General features: G+C 43.4%; 1 protein-coding gene across 3 annotated transcripts; it reads right to left on the bottom strand.

Moving 5' to 3' along the window:
• Nucleotides 1-251: 251 nt before the first annotated feature.
• On the bottom strand, nucleotides 252-26,338 carry Nrep (neuronal regeneration related protein). 3 transcript variants are annotated; one of them, XM_060377498.1, is made up of 5 exons: nucleotides 26,139-26,338; nucleotides 25,660-25,703; nucleotides 24,333-24,396; nucleotides 5,753-5,830; nucleotides 252-2,044 (listed from the first exon to the last, which is right to left on the bottom strand). In XM_060377498.1, exons 3-5 carry the CDS (start codon nucleotides 24,333-24,335, stop codon nucleotides 1,919-1,921), a joined length of 207 nt encoding a protein of 68 aa, XP_060233481.1. In that variant the 5' UTR covers nucleotides 24,336-24,396; nucleotides 25,660-25,703; nucleotides 26,139-26,338; the 3' UTR covers nucleotides 252-1,918. The 3 variants fall into 3 exon arrangements, with proteins under 3 accessions (XP_060233481.1, XP_021497131.1, XP_060233482.1); XM_021641456.2 differs by lacking the exon at nucleotides 26,139-26,338 and adding an exon at nucleotides 25,878-25,912; XM_060377499.1 differs by lacking the exons at nucleotides 25,660-25,703; nucleotides 26,139-26,338 and adding an exon at nucleotides 25,435-25,532.

Genomic DNA, 26,338 nt, shown 5'->3' with positions numbered 1-26,338 from the left:
GAAATGTTTAGAAGTGAAGGTATTTGCATTTAATTCTCTTTTGTGACCAAGGCAATGATGCTAATACCATCTTAAGGAGCCCCTACCTCCCCCCTTATCTCATAAAACTGTCAAAAGAGAAAAATTTTGAAAGGCAAATCTGCTTCCCCCTTATGACATTTGGCCTGACTCGAGATATCCTGGGAACACAAAATTTGCATGAATCTACATAGGCATTAAAAGTATGACCCTGCAATGATGAGCCAAAACAGTTACATTACAGCTTGCATATTTATTGAACAAATATTACTAAAATAGCTAAAATACATTGGGTACTTATGAGAGCAACAGTAAGGACCACATGTTACAAAAGCCTGCGTTTTCAGCAGTGCACAACTGCAACTCTACATAAATGCCACAAATGCACAATACTGTTTTCTTGCTCTATTTACATAGCTGATATATCTATCCTAACAAAGGTGGGGGTGGGGAGGATGCACAAGAAACTCAGGCCAGAGGGGGAGCGAGGAGAGAACGAAGAAGTACAGTGCATGCGTCATTGGTGTTTTAACAGTCGAAGCGCAAACAGTTCAGAACAAGGCCTGCCCTGTCAAAGGAAGAGCTAAAGACGTATATAAAAATTAAGGTGGGCTTTCAGTCTGGCTAACACAACAACATTCCGTGGAGAGATGGCATTATCGGATTTTATTTTTGTTTATATCCATTTCATTGGGAGCAAGGACAAAAATGTAAAATCTACACCTTGCTTACCAAAACTTCCCCCCCAAAAAAGGTGTTTTGCCTTTCATCATCATCATCATCATCATCATCATCATTTTTGTAAAAACACTTTTCCAACTTCAATTTTGGGAAAGGTATAATTTTCAAATTCCTACTCAGATGCCAGTACTTTGGATTTTGTTTTTTCCACATGGCACTTATTAAAAAATAGTGGACCTTTACTCCCCCTAAATATCCAGTCAAACGAAAAGAATCCAAAGAGACACCTCAGAAATGCCTGGGGAAATTATTGCTTTTCTTTTTCTAAGTCAGGCAGGTGAGGCTGCGGAAAGGAAGAGTTCTGGTAGGTAAAATTACAGTTTTGTGATTGCTCCCGCTACCGTGACTGCCAGTCCACCAGGGCCGGCCACGAGAGGACAGCCCCTCACGCTCTTGGTAGCATCCGCTCAACCTACGACGCTGAAGAAGAAAGCCACACTGAAGACACAAGGAAAACAAGTCAATCCAGTCTAGAGAACAACGTCCGGGGAAACAGAGTACCAACACCTTCTCAGAACATGGAAATAAAAAATAACTCCATCAGAGCTACCTCGCCAAGGAGCATGTTGAAAAGTCCAAAATAGCACCATTCATCAGTGTCTCAGGTCCTGTGGCAGCATCTCAGTCACTAACCACGAGGAAACGATGAGTTTCAAACTACTTCTATACATCAAAAGAGTACATGGGTAAAATATAGAGATATACAGACAATTGATGAACATAAACTACTAGGCTTGTTACATCTAAATGAAAAAATAAAAGTGGTGGGGGGGGGACTCTCAGCCTCTGCAAGAAGCAGTCGGGAGCTGTAATGATGAAAGGCAGGAGTGGACCGGTCGTGTGCACGCAGTGGGAGTTTGAGTTGTGGAAGACATTGTTGTAGCGAACCAGGCCTGAAGGCCCACCTGGAGGGGGTTGTAAACGTGGATTCACAGTGTGAAATTCTGAGCGTTTTCACTTGAGTCAGAATGGTTTAAAAACTGGTTTGATGATACCTATTTGTCCACTGTAAATTCTCTAAAGCAAGGCTTAGAGTCCCATAGTTTCTTCTTATAGTTGATGATTTACACAGAAAAAAAAAAAAAAAAATCCCATATATGATACCAAGACCTCATCAAAACCCCATACACCATATGTAATACAAATGGAGGTGTTACAATTAAAAACAGTGGAGGTAACTGGCGTTTGGGAAGCAGAGTTGGTGGCTGCCCGGTGGAGCCAGGGCGGCAGCACTGGTCTCATTGGTCTTCTTCCGGTTCACTTCCTTTGGCACAGGAAGTCCTCCCTGCAGGGAGTACACAGACAGAAGAGACAGACACACACACACAAAGATACACTTATTCACGCTTTTAAAGCCATTTTTAAAGTTTCTTGAGTCTCCTACCTACGTCTTATCCTTGAAATTTTGCTATTTTGCAAACAGTTTAGATATTAACAGTATTCTCTTGAATGTAAGTATTAGTCCAGGGAGTGATGAAGCAATTGAAGACCGGCTTTCCTCTGTTTGTGTAGAGTTAAGTGTCTCTCTCACGGTGGTGGTGTTATTCCTCAGAGTCAGACCTCTGGAGACAGTTGCTAACACTAGACAGGACCCAGGATTGAGCTGGGTTAGGAGTACACATAAAAGTGCCAACACATTTTTAAATGTTATGAGTGTTTGCCTGCATGTATGTATGTGTAAAACATGTGTGCCTGGCGTCCGTAGAGGCCAGGAGAGGGCCTTGGAGCCCTGCAACTGAGTTACAGGTGGTTGTGTACAAACAGGTAGGTTCTAGGATCTGCACCCAGGTCCTCTGCATGAACAGAAAGTGTTCTTGACCACGGAGCGAACATACAGACCCATATACATATCTCAAAACTTTTCAGTGAGTGATCTGATAGAAGGCTGACTGATGGTAGTCTATTTTCCATTACACACCAAGAAACACTCTTAAAATATATCACAATGTGTAAGTTTTCTCTAGGTGAGCTTTACTCCATAAGCAACTGGCCCACTTCATACACGTGCTAACGGTCAGAATTCAAATGGTACCCAAGATGGAAGCGTCTGAGGGTTACACAATGTACAGGAAGCCCATTTAGCGGCTGTAGAAGAGAGAGCTAGAAACAGGAGGATCAGAGGCTCGGGCAGCCCAGAACTCTGAATCCAGGACTCCTCCTGTCTCTCCTCATGCAGCTGATGATCAGCCTGACCGATGGCTGATGACCACCGCCACGCTGTTCTGCTGACATGCAGAAGGAGGCTGCCAGGATTGCAGCCTCCATCAGAACCAAGCAGAGAGAGGGCGGGACACTGGGGCCTGCTGGACAGCTGACATCAAGTCTCAGTTCATTAAAGAAGAAAGACTGTGTGTCCCATTCACACATGCTCACACAGTAAAGACGAGGGTCTTTTTTAATTAAACCATTAATTTTGGGCACTTTCTTAGGGAAAAAAATAGCCTTTGAAGTTTTTAAGTATTTGTGTTTAAAGCAATGACGTTGTCTGCATGGAAGTACTATGCAGTTGGGAAAACTATTTCAACCTTGAAATTTTGGTATACAGCACACAAGTTAGAAAAAAAAAATCCACTGATATTTACCAAGGAATGTCACCATCTCATCTGACCAGTTAGCGTGGCCTTGAAACTGTTCCAAAGTCAGCACACTGCTGGATCTCAGTTGATGAGACTCAGTCGCACTAACCTTTGACCTCCATGAAAAACACACTATAAAATGAAAACTGAAAGCTAGGAAAGAGCTGCCTCCCAAAAAAACAAAAACTGAAGTATTTCAGATCTGAATCTAGTACTTTTCTGTGTATGTGTGTGTGTCTCCCTTCTGCGGTACCAAAACACTCATGTATTTCATTACTCATTACTGTTGTTCTGTTCATCACTCATTACTGGATTTTAACTCTACAGAGAGAAACAGAAACAAAAATAGTCTTGACCCAATCTGCCCTTAATTAACTTGATCTATGGGAGACACTGAAGTCACATGGACAAGAGACCACGCAGCAGGTCATGCAGAGGCAGGCTACTGAAATATCCCAGGCCTATAAACTATATAAACTATAAAACACCTTCAAAAGGGAGACACGGCTATCTGCACCTCCTTTTTAGAGCCTGGATTTACTGGATCACAATCTTCTTCTTTGACTACTACTGTTTTGTGTTAAAGAATCATCTGTCTCTAATATACCTCATCTCCCCCAAAGTAAGGCCTTCTGGTGGTAGAAGCCAAACAGTCAGCATTCTCCATCATCCACACAATTCTTGTGAGACAGAGGGACCTGAGTAATTTAGATGCCTGAGGACGGATGGCAAGCAGAGGTGCTCAGGGCCCACACCAGGCCTGCTCGGCCAGATGGATGGTGCTCCTTCTGGGGGCTGCCAGCCTAGTCCCAGCTACTAAATAATGTGCTCTGGACTAAGTAAATTGAGATTATATTTCAGGCAGGAATGAATGCAAAGGTATGCTTTTCCAGAAGTTTCCTTCTGAGAAAAGGACAGATATATCGTGCTTAAAATACCACTTCATATTTAGAGAAGATATGACAAAATAGCTGAAGGTTCCTACAACTTACTGTGCCCACGGGAGCATGATTTTACTGTAGGCAAGGAGCGAAGGCAAGGACCTCTGACCTCAGGCCTCACTGAGGAACTTCATCTGGTCTCACCCACTTAGTTGATATTGCCAGGATCGAGAAGGGATGTGGGGAGGTCTGACTGAGGTAAGAGTTAACTATACTGTTTCTTTTCCATCCTTAGCGGCATCAGGGGAATTATGCCCAGATTTGGCCCAGAGGAGAATGTCTAGGGACACAGATACGCATGCATGCACATAAATAATTTTAAAGGGTCAGGCATGTAGCCCGGTGGCAGAAGATGTGCCTAGCATGCATTCCATCTGCAGCGTCATTGAAATGATAGTGATAACAATGATAATGAGGAGGAGGAGGAAGGAGTGAGGTGGCAGCAAAGGGTCAGCTCCTGTCCTCCAGTCCTTTCCCACCCCAGCTCTGTAAGACTAGCACAGGTTTACTTCCATCAGGTCCCACCAATTTGTGGTCATCTGGAAAAGCGTCAACGTGACCTTCAGAAATTCTCTCTAAAAGACTAAGAACGACTCAGGATTGCTTTTTTTCCATGCCAACCGCCAGGTGACAGGGCTGCTTTGCTGTAAATGAGTTCTTCTCATGCAGGAAAACGACAACAATAAGATGTCTGGGTGGTACCACTGTTCAAGGACATGAAATGTTGATTTATTTTTTAAACATTATTTTATGCATATGGGTGTTTTTCCTGGACGTGAGTCTGTGTGCCAGGAGCATGTAGTGCCCACGAGGCCAGGAGAAGGTGTCAGATCCCCTGGAACAGGAGATGTGAGCCACATCATGTGGGTGCTGGGAATCAAACCTTATCTTCTAATAAATAGGCACCATCAGTAGCCAACATTTCCTACTGAGGAGAAATCCTCATCATCCACCCTTAACCTATCTTCTTGGTTTTGTTTTTGGGTTGATCGCTGATATTTGAATTTAAATTTGCCTAACCAGGATCGAAACAAATTTAAAATCTGTAAAACGCACATTTGACACGCCAATTCAATGATTCTTAAATGAAAATTTGCTTCTGTCACAAGAATGGTAACAGTCCTAAGACTTCTGTCTGGGGGGGGTGTTTGCGTGTTGTTTTGTTCTTTCTGTTGTTGCCTTGCTTGTTTTGAGATATGGTCTCACTATCTGGTCCAGGCTAGCCTCAAATTTTCAGTAATCCTCCTGCCTCAGCCTTTGGGTGCTAGCATTATAGGTATATGCCATTAAGCTCGGCTCTAGATTATGTTTTTAAAACTATGTTATTTCCAAATCAGCACAGCATATTAGTAGATTGTTATGGGATTATACAATGGATATTAAGGTGAAAATGAAATAAGCCTGATTTATTTCCTTGCGTCTGTTTATGCCCCAAACTTGAAAATAGTGTTTACAAACAGCAGCTAGGCCTCTTACCTTAGTAAGACTTCCCTCCATTGCCTTGTATGGAAATGGTTCTTGGCTGACCCAGACCAAGAGTTCCGGGTAGTAAACCTGTGGAGACATAAAAGCACACATGTTCAAGACACAAACAAGATCTGGCCTGAAAGCACAGGGCCTCCGTTCTCCAGGATCTTCCTAAGCTTGCTTCTCAGAGCACCAGGAAGCTCATTAGACTTTTTCCAAACATGCACTGCACCCAGGAGAACTTCAGCTCATCTTCCAAGATGGGGTCCAACAGAGCAGAGATATCAATCAATGTTATTTTAGCTGGCAAAGTGGCAGCTTAATGGCCTGTCTGGCAGGATGTACTAAGTCACCATGTTCAGCTTTCAAAGCATCTTATGTTCCAAAACTGCCATGTTTATGACATAAATGTTCAGGTAGTCATCAATGCTGTTAGGAATTATCCGTCCTTTACCGGAAGGCTACGGAATAGACACAGAGCAAAGGAGGGTGTCTTTCATGCTTTCCAGCCCCATGTGGGCCACTCATGCCACACTGTACCCAGCTCCCTAAAACAGCCGAGTATCTGAGAGAGAGAGAGAGAGAGAGAGAGAGAGAGAGAAGCTGGGCAGCTGTGCAATGAATGATTCAGATAATAAGAGTTGATGAATTCTGAGGGTGGGAGGAGGTAGAGGGAGGGAGGCAAGCTGAGTAAGTCTTCTTTAAATATACAAAGGGTTATTTGCATAAGGTTGCTGACCAGCTGTTCTCTATTTCCAGAAAGCAAAATGGGGAGGGGAGGCTTAAAATTACAAATAGCAGATTTAGGTCAGCTATAAGAAAGAACTTGGCACAAGAATTGTTAAATTACTAAAAGAATTTAGAGTGGAAAACTGTGAAATCTTCTTTAAAAAAAATTTAGAAACAGAATCCAACAGCCATCTGTCAGAGCTAATTCATTTGATACAGCAGCGCCTTAAGTGAGGGAAAGAAGTTAGAGGAGACCCTTTCCAGATCTAAGCTCTGGAAATGAACCTCCTACACAGTGACAGTTTAGAGGCACATCTCATTAACAAATGGACTCAAGTGCCATTTTCTGCAATGGCTAATATCTTATATGTCTCCAACAACCTAGTTGCTTCGGGGGTCTGAAGCAGGAAATGGTTCTCGTGTTCATTCTCCGGGATAACATACTACAGCAACCATCTTTGCTATTCCATCAGGAATGCTTACAGAGCAGCACAGCTCACAAAGCAACCACATACACTATTTAATCTATCCTGGCAGGAGGCCTATAAATAGGAATATTTTCATTACACAAATGAGAGAAGGGAAACCCAGAAAGGTCAGGACAGCTTGCCCAGGGCAACACACTGTGGGTCAGGACAGCGACTCAAATTAGGTTCCTCTTCGCTTCAGTACACCGGGTCTCCCATCAGCCCCTAAGGCAGACTGTCTCTTCTCTACCATCCCTCTCTCAAAACAACACCAACCCATGGCTACCGCCCACTTTGGGCTCTTATGTATTTAAAGGCTCATCCTGTAAGGAGTGGAACCATTTCCTCTCCTTGGGGAGCAGTTGCTTTCTGAGGCTTGTTCCTCCCTCCAGGGTGCCCCACCTTCCTTTCAGTCTCCCCTCCTCTGCCCAGCTCCTTCCAGAAGAACCATACCATCCATCTGCCTTGTTTGGGACAGGCAGCCAATCCTGGCATTCTCTTCAGCCAGAAAAGAGGGAATGAAATTACAATCTAAAATAAATAAGCTTTTTGGTTTGTTTGTTTGTTTCAAGGCACATAACAAAACCAAAACACATAAAATCCCAGTTTAGCCTAATATCCTCACTTTGACCCCAAACTGAGGTCAGGAATAAGTTCACTTAATATAATTGACCTCAGCGATTGATCACTTTTCAACATTATCACTACAATTCTTCTCCTCCTACTCCACCTCCTCCTTCTTTTTTAACAGCAAATAGTGAGAACCAGTTTTCTGAGGAACCAGAGGCGAAGTCAAGAAATGACATTTGTGCCTGTGTGTTTCCCTGGGCATCTCCCATCTTAAGAAAGCCACAGCACCTTAGCATTTAGCACATCAAAGTTACTGGAGCACGTGTCAACTAAAAGTTTAGGGTAAGATTCAGAGGTGTTTGAAGCAGAGGTCCAGCTGGTGGTAAGAAGTTCTGGGAAGTTAGATGCAAACCCAGGAACAGACTGATGGGTAAGCTCAAAATATGCTCCAAGAAGGGGTAGATGGCCCTGTGCCCACTGGAGCTCTCAGGACCCCAGGAGCACAGTATCACAGGCTGTTGTGCCCTTGGCTCACCAACTAGTGCAGAGTACCTAGAGCTAGCTGGCAATGAGTCCTGATGAAGGCCTTCGGATGTTGGTGAGAATCGCACAACAGAGCTTTCCCTCTCTCCCTGGCACTAACTGGTTCGTGCCGCACCAGCCCACGTGTGGCTCTCAACTGCACTCATTTTTCTGGGTTAAAGTTCGAGTTTCTCACAGAAACCAAAGTCTCATTCTTCTTCCCGCTTTACTGAGCTCTTACTTTGGGTGATGGTGGTTTGTATCTCACCGACTCGAGTGTTCTGGGTAACATGCTTGAAAATACCCTAAAACTCTTCTATTAAACACGCAAAACAAAGTGTGCCTTGAGCGTCACCAGGGAAGCACTTTTTCTTTCAAAACCGTCTTCCATGTAGAAAAATGAAAAATTTCTCTCAAATCTTAAGAGCACTACTCTCTTAGAATTCACATGGGGGAAGCAGGGGTACAAGCTACATTTTCAACAACTAAGGAAAGTATGTGTTTACTCCACAAATGGGAAGGAAGAATTCAGCATTTTTTATTTTATTTCACCTGACAGTGTTTTCATAGTTGTCTCTAAACATGCTAATTAATCAAGCTTTTCCCACAAAGCCGCCTCACTGATGATTAGATTAGGAACAGCATTATATGAAGGGCTCAATATATTTAAATCTACGACATACATTTAAATATGGTTTATGATAAAAATGTACTATTTATTTTCTGAGGTATTTGACTGCTGGGATATAAGTTTAAATATCCCAGCACAGCAAACACAGTGAAAAGAAAACACCCATTTTCTTTCCTTTCTACCTTTCCTCACTCCTTTTCTCTTCTCTTTGAAGACTTTCTTCGCTTTAGTCAAGACCCCAACAAAAAAGAACTTCAATTTTTTAAGTCTATTAGATAATTAGCTTGATAACAATTTGGTATCTGGTATGAACTGTAACTAACAATTACTATTCCAAATTAGAAAAATAAAGTGTGTGTGTGTGTGTGTGTGTGTGTGTGTGTGTGTGTGTGTGTTGGGGGGAGAGGGAATCAAAGACCAGTCTGTCATGTTTCAAAATTAAAAATTAAAAAAAAAACACAACCTAAAACCCTGCCTAAATGCTTTCAAGCTTGTCGTTTGACAGTTTGCTGGGGTTTTGTTGTTGTTTTGATTTTGTTTGTTTGTTTTTAAGTGGTCTTGCGGTCCACATTTGGGAGCAATGGAAGAGTCCACTGTCCTATTTTCCATCGTTGCCATTATTCTACAACCGATTTTGATTTCTATGTATTACCAGCTGGTAATTTAGAAGCTTCTAAATCTTCCCCAATTTGTTTACTGAAAATTGTTTTCTCGACATTTCTTTGAGAAGACTGTTCTGAGACAATGGCCGACAAAGGCCCCATTATATCTTTAGTCTGAGCAAATACACTGCACATAGGTAACTGCCACTTAGCTATTTAACAAACCTTCACAGAGATCTGAAGTAACTTACACCTTCTGCGTGGCTTACCCAGGAGTGACCATAACTGTACTATGATTCTTTATCTTTGGAGGACTCTATTGTGTTTCAAGGATGTATACAGGTGACCTGTTTATGACTTAAAAAGAGAGATGCCAACCCCTTGCCATTAAGAAAACAGACTGGGAGAGCAGGTGTCCAACCTCCATAATTAATTCTTTGTATAGCAAAGAGGCATATTTCATAATTTCACTGCCAATTAAACAGTGTATACCTGACTATGTACATGTTCTATTACGCTTAATTGGCCAGGAAGTTGTGAAACCCAGTCTTGTAACTAGAAGAGAATGTATGTGTCTATACATACATTTAATTTTGGTAAACATCCCCTGAAGTATCACAATTATGACCCTTCCTCAGAAGCCACTGAGTCCCAAGTGTTGCCAGTGGCATGAGCAAAGAATGTAAACTGAAACCATAAATGAGGAACAAAGATCATTTTTCTCTGAGCAGCACTGCACCAAAGACCAGATGGTGCCAAAAGATGATGTACTGTGCTGGCTCTCTAGAGCCCTGGTCTTAGAGGCCTGCGTAACCCAGGCGAAGCTTCATCAAGGGAAGGCACACGGGGAGAAATCCATTGCCACTGGAAGACAGAAAGGAAAGCATGGGCCACCCAAATGATGTATATAATCCTTGCAAATATCACACACACACATACATACCACTGTTAGAACAATGAGTAGTTAAAGAGAAAGCGGTATGAGTCTTCCTGCCTCTGTAGCTCTGCTGACACTTTCAGAGTCCCCACAGTATGACAAAAAAGTCTCTGATGTGGAGAAAGTGGAGTGGAGAGAGATAATTGTACTTCACAAGAAAGACAGGGATAGCTTCCAACTTGGTCAGACCCTTAGTATCAGCTCAATCTTGGGCGCATGCTCCTCTGACGGGCCCAGAAAATGTTCATGTCTGATTCGCATTTGGTAGCAGATTATGTGACCATCTGACATATATGTTGGACAATCCAAGGACTGGTAATTCTTTGTTGGAGCAGCCAGAGTGCCTGAAACAAGCTGTGTGGACTCTAATAGTAGAATCCTCTGAACTCTCTGCTTGTTGTGAAGCTGCCATGAGAGGCTGGTGAAGAATACGTGGGAACCTGACAGCTGTGGAATTTTATTTCTAGACTTCGACTGGGCAGGGAAAGGAAATGAAAATCTCCTTGCTGGCAGTGAAATGGACGTGTTTACATGTGAAATTAATCGTCAGCACAAAGAGCTTTCACAGCCACTCTGTCCCACAATGCAATAGCCTGCTTGTTTGGCTGCCGACTTTTCTAGGTTTTGTTTTCTAAGAATAACAGCACAGACTTTCAAGGGTAGCAACAAAACAAGGCAGGAACAAGCCACAGAAGGTTAACAACCGAATCTGATTTTTCCTTTTTCACCACTGTGTAAACCCACTCATTATGTTAACTTTAACTTTCTAGGCTCTCATGGCGCACGGTTCAAGTCTAAGTGATGCAGCACTAGGTACAGCCGTGGGAGCTTAACGGAACAGGGCAGCCCCGATGATGTCACCTGCAAACACTTAACCTTGTGCAAACTCACCCTCCCCTCCAAAGCCTCATCCTTCCCAATAGGAACTGGCTCAGCACAATGCAATCCACCTACAGGCTACAGAAGCCCAAAACAGACACACGAATCGAGGGATTACCAGATTTCTGCCAAGACACCTCCCCAGGACTGGAGGTCAGTCTGGTAGAGGAAACCAAGCCAAGTGTGGTCTAGACTCAAGGAAGTAAGTCCAGTGCTTCAAAGCTGGGCTTTAATGGGTGACTTTTCAGTAATGAAGACAAATGAAGTCTAAACAGCTGATAACAGTTCAGAGTAAACCACGAGGAAAAGCACAAGACCAAAGCTTTGGAACAGCTCACAGTGTCTGAGGAGAGACTTTCCAAACAAAGAGCCAAAAGCTAGGAAGCTTTTTAAACTCTGGGATTATGTACTTGCCGCTGAACAATAAAAAGCAGAGTTGGGCGGTGGGCTGCCTGGGTGAGGAAGGCTTGCGGCCAGGGCTGATGGCCTGAGTATGAACTGGCTCTTTACCTCCAGCCTGCACAACTGTCCTATGGCACGTGTGCACACACAAATTAATTAAAGAATTAAGCGAATGTGATCAGACTTGTTTTAAGGTGGAGGCCACTATTTGCCTTTTCAGTAAAGAAGAGAAAATGAATGAGAAAGAGAGAATAAAAAGGGGGAATTGGAGCCTTTGTTAAGCTGTAGCCAAAAAGCCTGCGAGGCATCTGAGCACAGCATAAGCTTTCCTTTGCCCCTAAGACTCCAACAAATATGTTCATGAAATCTTTTACCTCCCTGGAGCAGAGCCAGAACATTTATTTAACACATCTGAAATTCTAAGTCTGGACCACCTTGTCCCATTAGATGAATTTGTTTTCATTCATCAGCAAGAAAGGAGAACCGTTGTGTCTTGTGATCTTTCTCCAACTTTGAAGGCCCATCAAAGGGAAGAAGGGAGAGGACACTGGCATCAGTTCTGCATTATGCCCGTGTGCCAAACTGCACCTGACCCTTAGGGCAATGCTGTGCACCACAGGAAGGGTAAGGCTGCTGCCCGCCTCCCAACCTGCACACCCGAGGCCCAGGGCTCCTTCCACAGCCATCCCAAGGCTAGCAGGAAACTCCAGACTTAACTTTTCTTAATATTTTCAATTTTATAAACTTTACTTTAAAAAAAAAAACTTGCCAATAAATTAAAACACCACACAGCAAAATTAACCAGCTCTAAAGTCTATACAGACTTGATGCTATCAGTCAGTCATTCTGGGTATGTTTTTCCAGGTTTCAGTCTTCAAATAACTATTAGAAGTCTGACTTCTCATCACTAAGAATGCTATTTCCCCTTATCCTTGTACCAAAACATCACTGGGCTACCCATTAATAACTTAAAAAAAAACTTTATGAAATGGAAAAATGATTGCTTAAAGCTGTATTTCTTTTGCTGAAGCCTTCAGTCAAAGGCTAGCAAGACACGAATCTAGATAGAGAATGTTGGGTTTTCTCTGGTCTGAGCAGATACAGAGATAAGCTGCTGCTCTGAAGATCTGAAGACATTCTGGAACATTTACCTAGATAACATGTAAGAGACCTTAGAAGAAGCTTTCCAGAAAATCTGACTTTTCTCCACAGTGTTCATTCCAAAAGGAGCAATTCACTCTTCTTACCAGTGGACTCTCCTCTGCTGGCAGCAGCTTATCTCTGTATCTACTCAGAGATAAGCTAGACATTCCTAGCTTATGCCACCTAGACATTCCTCAAAAGCCACTTCACAGATCTGTGCTTGTGGACCTCTGTCCTGTTGGGTAGACTGAGGAGCCTTCCTAGCATGGCCTCAGACCTCCAGGCTTGGAGGGAAAGTGCTTCCTTCATAAGAAGACACAGCTGATAAGAAGTCTGACCTCTGCATGGAAAGGAAAAACATCTACAGATCTGTATGCATACCCTCCCAGTGCTTCGGTCAAAAAAGGCTGCTAAAAGCAGATTCTCCTAGCCTATCCTCCAGACAAACCAGCACCAACCTAAAAGGACAAGAGAAATGAAATAAGCCCAGAATGGATGTGTTACAGCTCTGGATCACAACGACACTGGGTGAAGCTAGGTCTGAAGGCTGAGGGCACCTTTCTGTCTCAAGAATCTGGTGAGGCAGAAGGCCAGAGGAAAGACCTCCCCTCCAAGAGGAAAAGGTGTTCCAGAGCAAGGCATCAAGAAAGAAATGCTGCTTCAAGAGTTGTGAAGGTGACTGTGAAAGGAACTCCAAGTTAGCAGTGCCTGACAGAGATCCTACCCGTCTTCTGACCGCCATGGAAAGCCTACTTTAAACTCAGACCATCATTCTACACCTTGACCGTATTCACCAACCTTCTGTTCTGTTCCCCTGTAAGCCCAACATCCAAACTCTACTTTTCCAAGAGAAGAGAATGAAAAACCTGTGGGTGCTGTGGGAACCCACCCAGAGAGAATACATATGTTCAGGGACCCACAGTCACGTGTAGAAAGGCATTGAGGGGCCTGTCATAACGCTTTGGTGTTTCTGCTTGCCTCTTTGCTGAAGATGAGCCCAGGGCCTTGTAGGAACTAGGCATTCATTCTACCATTGAGCTACACACACCCAGTTTACCTGTTTTTGTTTTAAGTATGTAGATTTATTTATTTATTTAGTGGCACGGGAGGGGGGGGACCCAGTCCCTCATGCATACCTGGCCAGCATTCCACCACAAAGTTTCACGGCAGCCCCAGGTACTATCAGCACTCCAATCATTTAATCCTCACCACATTACTGAAAGGAGAAAATGAACTCAGACACAGTAGGTGTTTGCACCAGGGCCGGGCACAGAGGTGGGTGCTCCTGGGACCCTTCTCCTTTCACTTACCATTATGTACATGCAAACACTGAGGGGAAGCTGGGGTCTGTCTCAGTGTCACATAGCCAAGAAATGGCAAAGGCAGCAGGCCTCCAGCTTCACAAAGCCACCTGTCAGCATGACAATGTGTGCTTTCCTCCAGAGCCGCCTGGACTGTCCACCCACCTCCAGCCCCTTTGAGAGCTGAGGCTGCTTTCAAGTCAAGGACGCTGAGCACCCCCTCTTAGTGCCCTGGAGACGAATTTGAGAGTGATTTCTGACAACCGCTGTGAAAAGTAATTTTCTCAAATTATTTGCTGTTCTAAATCCTATCTCCAGTAAATAACCACTCCTTCAGCTAGAACTTTGAGGATATAGGATTTATTCCGCAAAGCTCAAGGCTACTACTGCTGCTGTGGAAACCTACTGCGGAGCACAAACTTTAACATGCTACCTGAAGGTTTTTGGATGTTACTGAACCCAACCTACGAAACACTGGCAGTCCCAGTTTTCTTCTCTCTCTGTCTCTCCCTCCGCCAACCCTCTCAAAGTCTCCCTGGAAGGAAATGTTCAACACAATAGAAATGTATCTGCGGATGCTGCAGCGAACGACAAAGGCCATTTGCTGAGACACCACATTGTTTTACTATGACCCCCAAATGAACTCTCCAACAGCTCCTCCCCAGACAGCCTACAAAGGCCCTTCTAGCCCTGCACATTGCTCTCTTTCATCGGAAGATATTTGGAGTCCTGTTCACCATAACTTTGCTTTTCAAAATCGTAGTCAACCTTAAAACAAACTGCTGAGTTAAGAGAATGAGAATCTTGTCTTTAGCAATATGTGGAGACAAACCATGAAAACACTAATTAGATCAGAGAGGCAGTGAGCAAGCTACTAGAAGTTAGAAATTCAGAAAGAAAATACATTTAACATGACTTAATTTGGAAATTTTTCATCAATGCAGTAGAAATCCAGACAGTTCTAAAGACAGGCTAATGGAAGATGGAGAAGGGGTAACAAGCCAATTAAGAGGTTGTCAGAGTATAAAGACACCAAACAGCTAGTAATAAAATATGTACTATTTCATCTTCAGACCACACAGAAGATTATATTCAACTATAATCAAAGCTACAGGATAAGAACAGCTGGTGAATTTAGTAAAAATTTACATTATAAAATAAGTTGCTTCTATGAGGCCAAGGAATAAATGTAATTGAACCTCTGATTGAATTGATTGTGACAGTGTAGACAACCAAGCCTCATATAATACAATTAAAGTTTAAAAAACAGTCCTCAGGAAAAGGGGGAGTTAGGGAGAGACTTAGTAAAGATTAAATGAGAAGATGTGGAGACCTGGCTCCCAGACCATGATAACGAGATTTGAATAATTTAAGATTCTATTATCAAGAGCTGAGCAAAGTACCAGGCCAAGGCACTGGATGACATGGAGTCAGACCCAACTGTACAAGAGGGCAAAAATCAGAGACTTGGTCTGTTCCAGGTCATTTGGGCTTTGGAAAAATCAAATCCAGACCATCCCGAACTAAAAGCATGAAGACAGGAGAGCTTAAAGAAGATAGAAGCAGATATTTTGATTCTGTATCGACTAGCTAGTTAAGTATGTAATTTCAATTGCCCAATCAATTCATGAAAAAAAAAAAAGTATTTTCAAACTTCTTACTTTCTGTGAGAGAGTGGGCATCTGGTTGGCACTTGGTAATCTTTGTGAAAATAGAATACACTTTTTTATCAGTAAGTAATGTTTCGTTGATTAGGGCTAAGATCAATGAAGCAAACACAATTTTCCAAAACACTTTTAGGTGAGACAAGTGCTTCTATGCAAGCAGGAAGACCACGGTTTGGATCCCCAGTACTCATGTAAATGCTGGGTGTGGTAGCATGTGTCTGTCACCTGAGTTCTGGACGGAGACCAAGGGCTTGTTGTGTGCATGCAAGGACAAGTAGCTCCAACACACACACACACACACACACACACACAATCACAAGCTACCAAATCAAAGAAAGTATATAAGTATATGCAGGAAAGCATTAATAGAATTAATCCGTGCAAGTTCAAATTCTCTTACTCATAGACCTCTGATATTGCATGGCTTTAACCACGGTCATATGCCTGATGCAGGGTTCACTTTTTCAGCTGGCTTACCTGAGCTCCCACAATGCATTGGGGGGGGGTGCTCCACCAAACACTGCCAAGCCCACACATGTAAATATGCCCACTTAGCAAGTTAGTGCCTGACTCCCAACAGGCCTTGGGGTAACTTTCACAGGGATGACTTGGTGAAGGATATAAAACTCTCCTGTGGAGGCAGGGCTGAGCAGTTATTGGGGCCATGTTTGCCACTGCCTTAGTCAGTGTTTTATCTACCTAACTACTACTGACTATGGTTTCATGGTTCAGAATGTCCAAGAAGCAGTATCTTCCCTTACTTTCTAACTCTTTCCTATCCAAAAATAGTTTCCTTTATTAGACACCAACTGCATCCAATAAATGTGTCCTCAAAATGCCTGGGCCTGTATCAAACAAAACAACTTTTGTAAAATTCTCCCTGTTCAGCCTGTGGTGTTTTTCCCTGCTGGAACTGTATCAAACCTAGTTCCACCAGGAAGGCTGTTACCTGCCCCAGTAATCAAAGGACAGCTGTGTATGATGGTGATCTGATGCAGGAGCTGAAGGGCTAAGGCTGGTCCGGCACACCAACACCTCTGTGCACACTCTGAATTGCCTCTGTTTTAACCACCTATCGGTGTGGCTCTGATGCAGTATTTTCACTGGCAGCAGCTCTTTGGCTATTCTCCCCCCTTTTTCTAATCAGTGTCCCTAACTCCCGGTTCAGCCAAAACGGAGCAAACAAACCTTCCTTTCTTCAGCCACACTCTCTTATATCTTTGCCTCAGTCTCAAATTCAAGTTCTTGCATTGTCCTCCATGAAAGTAAGGGTGGACACTGAACCAAGCATTTCGAAATCAAGGCTCTTAGATCCCTCCATCTATACCATCACAGCATGCTAAAGGCAAGCAGTTTAGACAGCAGGGCAAGGGGAGAGGCAGCAATGATTTTCTTTTAAGAGATTTCATCATCTTGTGAGGCCAGTGCAGATTCTGCTCAACCATCATGACTACATCCATCAGAGTACTGAGAGGCATTCCCTGCTGCCTGCTGGAAATATATCACTACCAACTGAGTGTGTAACTGTACTCAACAGCCAGAACCCTGGAATGCTGGGAGTCCCCAGAGCTCTGGGACTCTCCCTGGAAATGGCAAGTCATCCAGATCCAGAGTCCTGCATTAAGGTGTGACCACTTCCACTTAAAGGGGTGTAAAAGAAGAGAACACAGAGTTGTGTGTGCTTCTAGGATGATTACAGCTGATGTAACTATTCTCCTCACTTCCCTAATGCTGAGTCTTCCAAAATGTGCAGGGATAAGAGGCTTTGGGTCAATGAATGCATCATCTGTCCAGATTCATCTCACTTCCTGGACCACAAGATTAACAATCTGAGATATTGCAATGCTGCACAGGGCCAGGCTGTTAATGGTTATAAATCCTGAGGTAGGCCGCCTGGTCCCACCCAGAAATGACAGACTGCCCTGTATCTATGACCACTGACTCATTTATTTATTCTATAAGCACTGGAGCATTTATTGACCACTGGGGATATGCCAGATCCTGGTGAGACAAGATAACAGCTATCAACCTGGCTTAGAGATGGACACAGACTCTATTCCAATGTCCCATTTAGAACAAATTAATGAAGGTTAAGGTTCGCTTCCACGCTGTGTAAAAAGAATGTTGACTTATTTTACTAGGTATTCAAAAGTTCCCTCTGAGTGGTGACACTTTGCCATCTCTGAATTCACTATCTACCCACAAAGGAAGGGGAGAGAGAGCAAAGAAGCACAGCCTTATTGCTACCAAGAAAGGCACGCTGATGTAGTGGTCGGCGGATCAGTATTTACAGCCTTAGGGGGTCAGGAAAACATGCTGAAGTAAAAGTTAACACAAAGGAGAATGGAACCGGTGTGAGTGTGGCCAAGGTACAGGAGATTATTCCCACCAGTGGGACCAGGGGTTATTTCACGAGATCACTGTCAGTCTTGAAGAACGCCTTTATTCTGTCAGGAGGCGCACTCCCTATAGACCAAGCAAACAAAGACACAGAAGGAAGGAACCCTGGGACACATTAAGAATAACGAGTGTCCTAGGCTCACTACTTTCTTTGCTACAAATAAAGGGTTATGGTTCCTGACAAGTTGATGTCACCCCAGAAATTGAACTTAGGAAGAACTAAAGCATGAGCTGAAAAAAAAAAAAAAAAAAAAAACATAGTTGTAAAAATGGTAGAGGCAGATAAACAGCTCTGAGATGACGCTTACCTATGTTGCCCTCACTGAAAGGTTCAGGGTTGGGCCAAACTCACCTTAAGAGGCTAAGGGTTCTAGCCCTGCCACTTCATGTGGAGACCTTGAAGCTCATATCCTCCCCCATCCCGCAAAAAAATAAAAAAAAAAAAGACCCTGAAACTGAGAAAGTCCCTCTTGGACAGATGATGCGGAGATTCCCCTCACATACTTGTTGCACGCATGCTGTAAACGTGCCATTTCTAGCTCTAGATTAATTTCTATCCCATCAGTGAGAAAGATTTCCAGTGGTGCCATCCACCCTCGCCCTTTGTATCGTCTTTCTGAACCTTATACTTAGCCCTGGATTATGGAGGCTTGAAGTGTTAATGTTAAATCTGCTCTGCATTTTAGTCTTCTGACTACAACTAAAATATGCATCCACTGAGGTTAGGGGCCAGGTGTCTGCCTTCTGCGGTGTAAAGAGCCAGGTGCACTGCTTAGTTGAAAAATGCTGTTCGGTTGACAGGAAAATGGTGGATAGTCCCACTGCTAACTCTTGTCATTCTTGAGCTTTCAGGCATGCTGCCTTTCCATCCTTGGGACCATAGATTCAGATTATACTGGAAAAAGTGAGAGTGTTAAAGTCGAATGGTTGCCAGTGACGCTCCTCCTGAATCCAGGAGGGGATTCTTAAGGCTGTAGGGTAAGCTGCTGTGAGCTCTGAGTACCACAGATGGATCAAACCCAGAGGACAGGCACCTCATGGCCTACCCAGAGCATGACTCTGAACTCTGGGAACAGGAGCAGTGCAAGCTACTGTCTTTTGGCAAGTGCCACACTTTATGGTTTAACCACAAAGTTTCTTGACCTTTTAACAAATGATGGCAAGTAATTTGCTGTGAAAATGAAAGTTACATTCTTTCTGGGTTCCTGGCACTTAACAAGGAGGTAAATGCTAGAAATTACTTTGACTTCACAAAAACTAAACATGGCACCTCATTAGTGTTAGCTCTTAAAACATCCAACTTAATAGATATTAGTGTGTACACATGAAATATTTATTAGGCTTCTACCACATAGTTGCGATTTTCTTAGCATGACATATGAAGTAGATAAATCCTTTGTAGGCCTATAATCTGTTAGGCAATATGAAAAGAGCTACTAACAAATTATGTTATTAGGGTTAGTGTCATGTCATTGCAACTAAGGAATAGGTTGATAGTGAGAACTTGTAGGGAGAAATTTAGATGCTTAAGTCCAAACTAATAGGGCTAGGGACATCTACAAGGCACTGGTCAGACACACTGTGTGTGTGCATATGTGTGTGTCTGTGTGTGTGTGTGTGTGTGTGTGTGTGTGTGTGTGTATGGTGTGATATATGTGTGTGTATGTTTTAGCTAATGATATATTATTGACACTTTCTCAAGGATAAAAACGTCCCTAAATATATATTTTGGATAAATTTGGCTCCAATGCTAACTTGTTTTCTAGTTCAAACCAGAAGAGCAGTTTAAAGTTGGAATCTTCCAACACATCGTCCAGCAAAATCACACAGTCCAAGCACACTTGAATCTTCTCCCTCTTTGTATATCAGGATTGAATGTGCTGATAAGATTGCCTTATCCTGGCGTTTTCTTGAACAGTGCAAGAACTATCCAGATAAAGCAAGCAAATCCTTCCACTCCTACATCACTCTAGCAACATTTGAATTGCCAAGATGAATCAGATGAAATCAAATGGGTTTTTTTTTTAAAAGCATAACTATTCGGATAATTATTGCAGCCTTCCATTTCGATGAAGCTGTGAGGATCTGGTCTTATATGTTTCCCATTCATAAACAGTACTAATGAGACAGTACAGAGTCAAGGTCCTGAGAACACCTGCACCGCCACTAGCACCACCTTCTGGTCAGCCCAAGGCATCGGCAAACACTCCAGGACTTTCGGTGACCAGGTAAATGAATAGTTAAATGTTCAAGATTCTTATTTGGGGATTACTCATTCAGTTTTGCAAAATACTTTTATCTTAGAAGTGCACTTTTCTGATTTGGGAAGAATTTATTTTAAGATTTAAAATGAAGTGAATTCCTTTTGTATACTTATGATAAACTGACCTATATCTAACTTTTTAAGAAGTACGCGGTGTTAAAACGGAACACACTCTGAATAGCTGTTTATTCCAAGATTTCTTTACTCAAGTGCCACTTCCAACCTGGTCCTCTCTATTGCTCCAGAGGAAGCTGGACTGGGGCTAACTCCAGATAGACTGATTGTCTCCTCTGCCCTCATTCCTCAAACAATTCCCAGTTCTCCCTTTCATGGGCACAGGAAGGCTTGGTGAAAGACAAGATGTTACCCTATAAAATTACCCTTTAGGCAGCACCAAAAGTCACTGAGGCAACTAGTCAATTTACATTCCACACCCAGTGGTCCAGGCTTCCAGTAAGGTCAACCCTTTCCAATCCTTGCCTTTCCCCTTAAACCAGGGACATTTATGTCAGCAGGGGGACTATTAAAGGAGCTCTCTTCTGACCATATGAATGCTCCTTCCCTGTGTGCACAGGAAGGACGGTGCTATGACAGTTCGGTAGAGCCATCTTTTCTAAATGCCCAGTATCAACCATATGGAGAACTAAAGTTGTTCCAGTTCCTAGATCTCCGTTAAAACATTCCAAGTCCTCGCCAGTATGCCACTGGCAGTCCATGGCAAACACATAGTGGGAGACAGGTTTACTATGCAGAACCCCAGGACTTTAACTTTGGCAGTGGATTAAAAGTCTGGTTTCCCAAACTAGTTTCAATGGGATCACCTATATGTTCTAGAACGTTCTCTCCTTAGTGACATTTACAAGTCATGTACTTGTAAAATACAATGGCTAATCAATAACACATCCTAAAATGTAGATCTAGAAATTAAAACTCAGGAAAAAGCTAAATGAAATGAAAGAAAAAAAAATCCTGAAAATCCCTGTGGACTCACAGTAATTAGAAAACTATGCAAACTCTACAAACTGCAAACAATAAAGGGAAGGGCATGTTTACTCGAAAGCTGAAGAGTGAGTCATTGATAAAAATATTTATGGTCAATAAAGGTGCAGAAAACTATGCTTAGAACTAACAACTGAAGATAGTCTAGGGCTGGACCACCTCGGGCATCACTTTCAGCACCAAAATCATGCGACCGGGCACCCCGCCTTTTGTACTCAAGAGTACAAAATGTGCTTCGAAAGGTGCCATAGAGCTGAAGACAGTCATACATAGCCTTTTATCTCTCTCTCTATCTATTTATTTTAACAATGCAAGTGGAACACTATGAATCTTGCATGTCTCCAAATTGCTACCGTGAAACCCTGTGTTCTAGCTTGCTCTCCGCTGCTGTGACAAATACTATGACCTAAAGCAACCTCGGGAGGGAAGAGTTCATTTGGCCCAGAAGTCACTGAGGGAAGGCAGGGCCGAGGCCAACATTGAGACCTGAAGGCAGGAACTGAAGCAGAGACCACGGAAGATCACTGCTTGCGGAATCGCTCCCCACAGCCCACTTTTGTCCTGCTTTTTAATATAACCCAAGACCACCCGCCTGGGGTGGCACTGCCCCCCCCAGGACACAGGGCCCTCCCACATCAGTCACTAATCAAGAAAATGACCCACAGACTTGTCCATAGGCCAGCATGACCGAGGCAATTCTTCAGTTGGGCTTTCCTCTTCTCAGGTGACTGTAGTTTAGGTCAAGTTGGAAAAAACTAACCAGCCCACCCTACCGACTTAGGGTGCGTAAGAAGTCAAGAGACTGAATCATAACCTGTTGCGTTCTAGAGTTCTTGACTAATTTCTTACATTGTACCGAATAGATTATACATTTGCATTTGAAGTGAACCCTTTTAGTATATGGAAATTATATTCGATGTAGTGTTTTGCATTATGGAGATGAAAATGTATGTTTAAGAGAAAAGCAATGCACAAGCATAATATATTCCAGAGAGGGCCAATGTTTCAACACCCGGCTTCCCGTAATTTCTACTATATGTGAACCAGATCCCTACGTAAACTAGATACAGAGTTCTACAAAGTTGTTTCAGCTTTAATCAAGAAAAGGAAATTAACTTCATTGTGCAAAAAAAAAAAGAAAAAAAAAAGAGGTTTAAGACATCGTTAGTGTCAGGTTTTAAAAATATACATTCGAAACTTTTGTTATTTTTTTTACATTATTGTACACAAAGACTTTTAAGAGCTCAGACTTTCCAGATATAAGAATTGCTAGAAAGTGACTTGGAATCACCCTCAGACAATAACTGCCCGTGGTTTTATTTCAGGCAATGGGTTTGTGCCAGAAAGGACTGACTTCTTGATGAAAGGAGCATCGAAAAGTTGTGAGATTTTTTTTTTTTTAATCCATGAGTAAAAATCCTCCCAAGAGAAACTGTGCTCATCCATCTGCCACCACACAACATAGACAACTAAGGGAAAGTGGCGTTTAGTATTAATTTGTCTTTGCTTTTCTGCCTTTGAGTGATTCCAACTTTCATTCCCAGCTTGGAGTGCCTGTCTGCCTCTCATCCACCCCCACACTCCACCCCCTACTACAGAAACATGGTATTTGCTTTGACCTTGATCTATAGGACCGGATTTGGCAGGGTTCAGTGGTCCTATTTATGTTTAACTAAAACTGTCACTTGACACACTGCAACATACAGCCTTCGTGGTCCAGCTCCGGGGATACAAAGTGAGTGGGGCTCTGGGAGACAGCCGGGGTGAGGTGCCCACTCCAGTAAGAGCTAAATAAAGAGAAGCACACTTCACCACCACATTACTCTACAGAAATAAAAAATTAATAAAAAAGACTAATTGGGGAGGTATTAGGAAGACAACTGCTTGCAAAGAGCTCATTGACTAGTCTGATTTTTTGCTCACCTCTTTTGTCTTTCTGCCCCAGTTCTTTAATATCATCATTAGCAAGCCAGTCCAAGCAAAACCTACTTTGCTTGGTGCTTTGACACCCACTTGTTGAAATGCCAGGCAAGGCATATGTTAAAAAAAAAAAAATTAAAAAGCTCACTCTTAATGAAAGCCAATCTGAACTCATTTAACTGCCTCTGATTCATCTTTCTCCTTGGAAGCTAATTCTCAGTTGTTCTCAAAGAAAACATCAGATCCAATTTTAATTCACTAAATTCCACCCTCATTTGGAAGGAAAGAGGAAAGAAGACATAAGAAGTAAATGAGGAAACCATGCATTTTAAGTAGGAGATGGGTGCTTTGAGGGCCATGAGCATCCACTGAGGGCACAGTGCACGGAAGCAAAGCTTCAGATCATTCTTGTCATTTTTTTTCCTCCCCACAGAAGTTTAACATATGCATTTAGCTGCTTTTAATGTATACTTTCCATGTTGCTCTATTTAATCGGAAACCTGACGGTCTTCCCTGTGGATCATACTCCTTATGAGAAACAGCTACATGTTAATTGAGAAGTTACTACGCCTGCCCTCTAAAACTCATTTAAGAGACATTTAAGATATGTCTCTCTTAAAGAAAGTTATAAATCAGCAAAAAAAAAAAAAAAGAAAAAGAAAAAAGCACATATATTTGAGTAACGACAGACAACGTGCTCATTAAATAATTAGTACCTTCTGCTTTGAAGGCTAGCAGGTACCCTTGCTTGCGACCTGGGTGCAGGCTCAGGGTTTTCTGGGTAAGTTCTAGCTATCTGTAACGTGGGAGCCACGGCTTTGTTCCAGCCCCGGTGCCATTCTCCTTTCATGCGTGTCACAACATGTCAATCTTCTGAAGGAACAGAAGAGTTCCTGTTGTTTGAGTTAAATACGTCCTCGCTCCGAGACAAGGATTTTAGTTGTCTATTGAAAATGACTGCAAGTCGGTAAATCTAAGTCACCACCTCCCATCTATACAGACTGCCATACTGCAAAGCTCCCGCATGCTGGAGCCCTTTAAAGGTCAGGTGGGGTGGGAACAATAAAGATGAGGCTGGAGGAAGGTGAGAGGCTGTTACTTCTATGTGACAACTGCCAAGAAGCTACTGAGAATGTCTTCTGATGACCGCTCCTTACCATTTTGAGGCTCTTAACAGTCTTGCTCTTCTATTCTCCCTTTCTTCGGTCCAGGGAGACCAACCTGCAAAATACATTGAAATACAGTAGACACACTGCTTCACTGCAGGTCAGCAAACGCAAAACGCCTCCTCAGAGGTCACAGACAAATAAGCCCTCTGTGGGCTGAAGATAAGTTCCACGCAAGCAAATTATCCTAAACACTGGAGTCTGTGAAAGGGCTTTCCAAGCGGTCTACAGGTTTACTACATAGGGGACAAAGGAGTCCCTGGCTCAGGCTCTGCAGTGCTGGGCTATTCTTAGTGTCTGGTTCATCTTTAAATTGCAGTTCAAAAGGTTTAGCAACTTAAAAGTAGACCCAAGTGATAAAAATAGATTGTTTTCTGGCTGCTCTTTGTTCCCAGACGTACTACTGGCAGTATATTTGCTATCAAGACGGCAGAACAAGAATCAGCTTTCCACCGTAGTGTAATGCCTCAGAGTGGATATTTTTGGAAATGGCACTGCATTACATAACCTTCCGTGTTTAAAAAAAAAAAAAAAACCTACACAAGAGAGAAAGTCAGGAATCTACACCATTATGCCCGGCTCCCCAAAGCAAATAAACATTAATGTAGGCGCTGAAGTGGCTCACCCTCCACCTTCGGTCCATCAGAACACAACTCTTTTGTTGCTGTAAGTTACGGCAAAATTAAGATGAATGGAAAAACTAAAAGTTCTCCAAACGGGTATCAGAGGCACTTAGAGTTTTCCCATAATGTTGTTAATAGAAACGTAAATGCAAATCAGGTTATGAGCAGCACCAAGAAAAAAAAAAAGTAGTCATTTTTCTTTAATGATCCCGCACCCCAAGTTCAACTGCTTCATAAGAAAATACAGGAAAAAAAAGAGTGTTGCAAGAACTAAAACATAAAAAGACCCACGACCGCAGCAGCAACATTGAAAGAGTAAGGGTTTTTATAAAGGGAGGGGGAAGCTTGCATGCACCAAAGTGCATTTAATGCAAAGCGACAAAACAGCTCCTAACAATGAGCAAGAACAGAATTAACCACACCAGCAAGCAAAACCCCACCCCTTCACAAAAGAATTCATTTCTCTTAACTTGTGCATTAAACAAAGGAGAGGGGAGTCAAGTTAAGTCCCAGCCTTAATGCAGCAGGAGCACACGGACATAATTCCTCCAAGGTGTCAGCTTTAGCTCTAAAATTTAGAGGGAGAAAGCATGAACTCTGCAAGGTTGAAGGGTCCAGCTAAGAGCAAAGGCAAGGAATCGACACAAAAGAGAAAGCAGCGCTCCCAGCTGGGGATGAGAATGGCATATACTTACAGACAAAAGCCCCGCTCCCTGCTCACTCTCTCTCCTCTCTACACCTGAAACACAAATGTGGGTGAAAAAGGGCATCATGCTAGAAAGACAGCTGAGGGGGGAGGGGGAGGGGAAAGGGGTGGAGGAAGAGGAGGGCGGAGGGGGAAGGGAAACAAAACCCCAACCCGCTTCACTTCCAAGAAGTGTAGCCTCTGAAAAGGAGGGGAAGGGTTCCCTGCCTTGCGCGCTCTCTCCAAGAGTGTGTGTCTCCAGTCTCTCCCTCTCTCTCTTCCTCTAAATCAATCTCTCAGTCTCAATCTCAACTCCTCTCTCTCTCTCTCTCCCTCCCTCCCTCCTCTCTCCCTCCCCCTCCCCCCATCCCCTCCCACCTCCTCCCCTCTCTTCTGCTGGTGTACTAGTGAACAATGAGCTAATTCTGATGGAGCTGGCGAGGAGCCAGCGCCCCAGCCTCGCTGCCACCGCGGAGCCAGACTGCTTACTCGGCAGGAATCGGCGGCTCGCGGCCCCGTGGGCGCGCGGCCAACCCGCGCGCGCGCGCTCCCCGGGTCCCCCCGCACCCGCGCGGTCGCCGCCGCAGGGCACGGGTCCCCGGAAAGGGGTGGGGACGGGGGGCTGGAGCAGGGGTGGGGAACCGCGCCGAGCAGCCCCGGGAGCGCAGCGCACACTCGGGCGGCTCTCC

The sequence above is a fragment of the Meriones unguiculatus genome, chromosome 2, assembly GCF_030254825.1.
Source record: "Meriones unguiculatus strain TT.TT164.6M chromosome 2, Bangor_MerUng_6.1, whole genome shotgun sequence".
NCBI classification, from domain to species: domain Eukaryota; kingdom Metazoa; phylum Chordata; class Mammalia; order Rodentia; family Muridae; genus Meriones; species Meriones unguiculatus.
This window is presented reverse-complemented; position numbering and strand designations above follow the sequence as displayed.

Bases quoted from the DNA above. Each gene is read 5' to 3' on its own strand.
- Nrep (XM_060377498.1), bottom strand. The intron at 2,045-5,752 runs GTAAGAGGCCTA...TACTCCCTGCAG, and splicing joins TGGAGGGAAGTCTTACTAAG to GGAGGACTTCCTGTGCCAAA.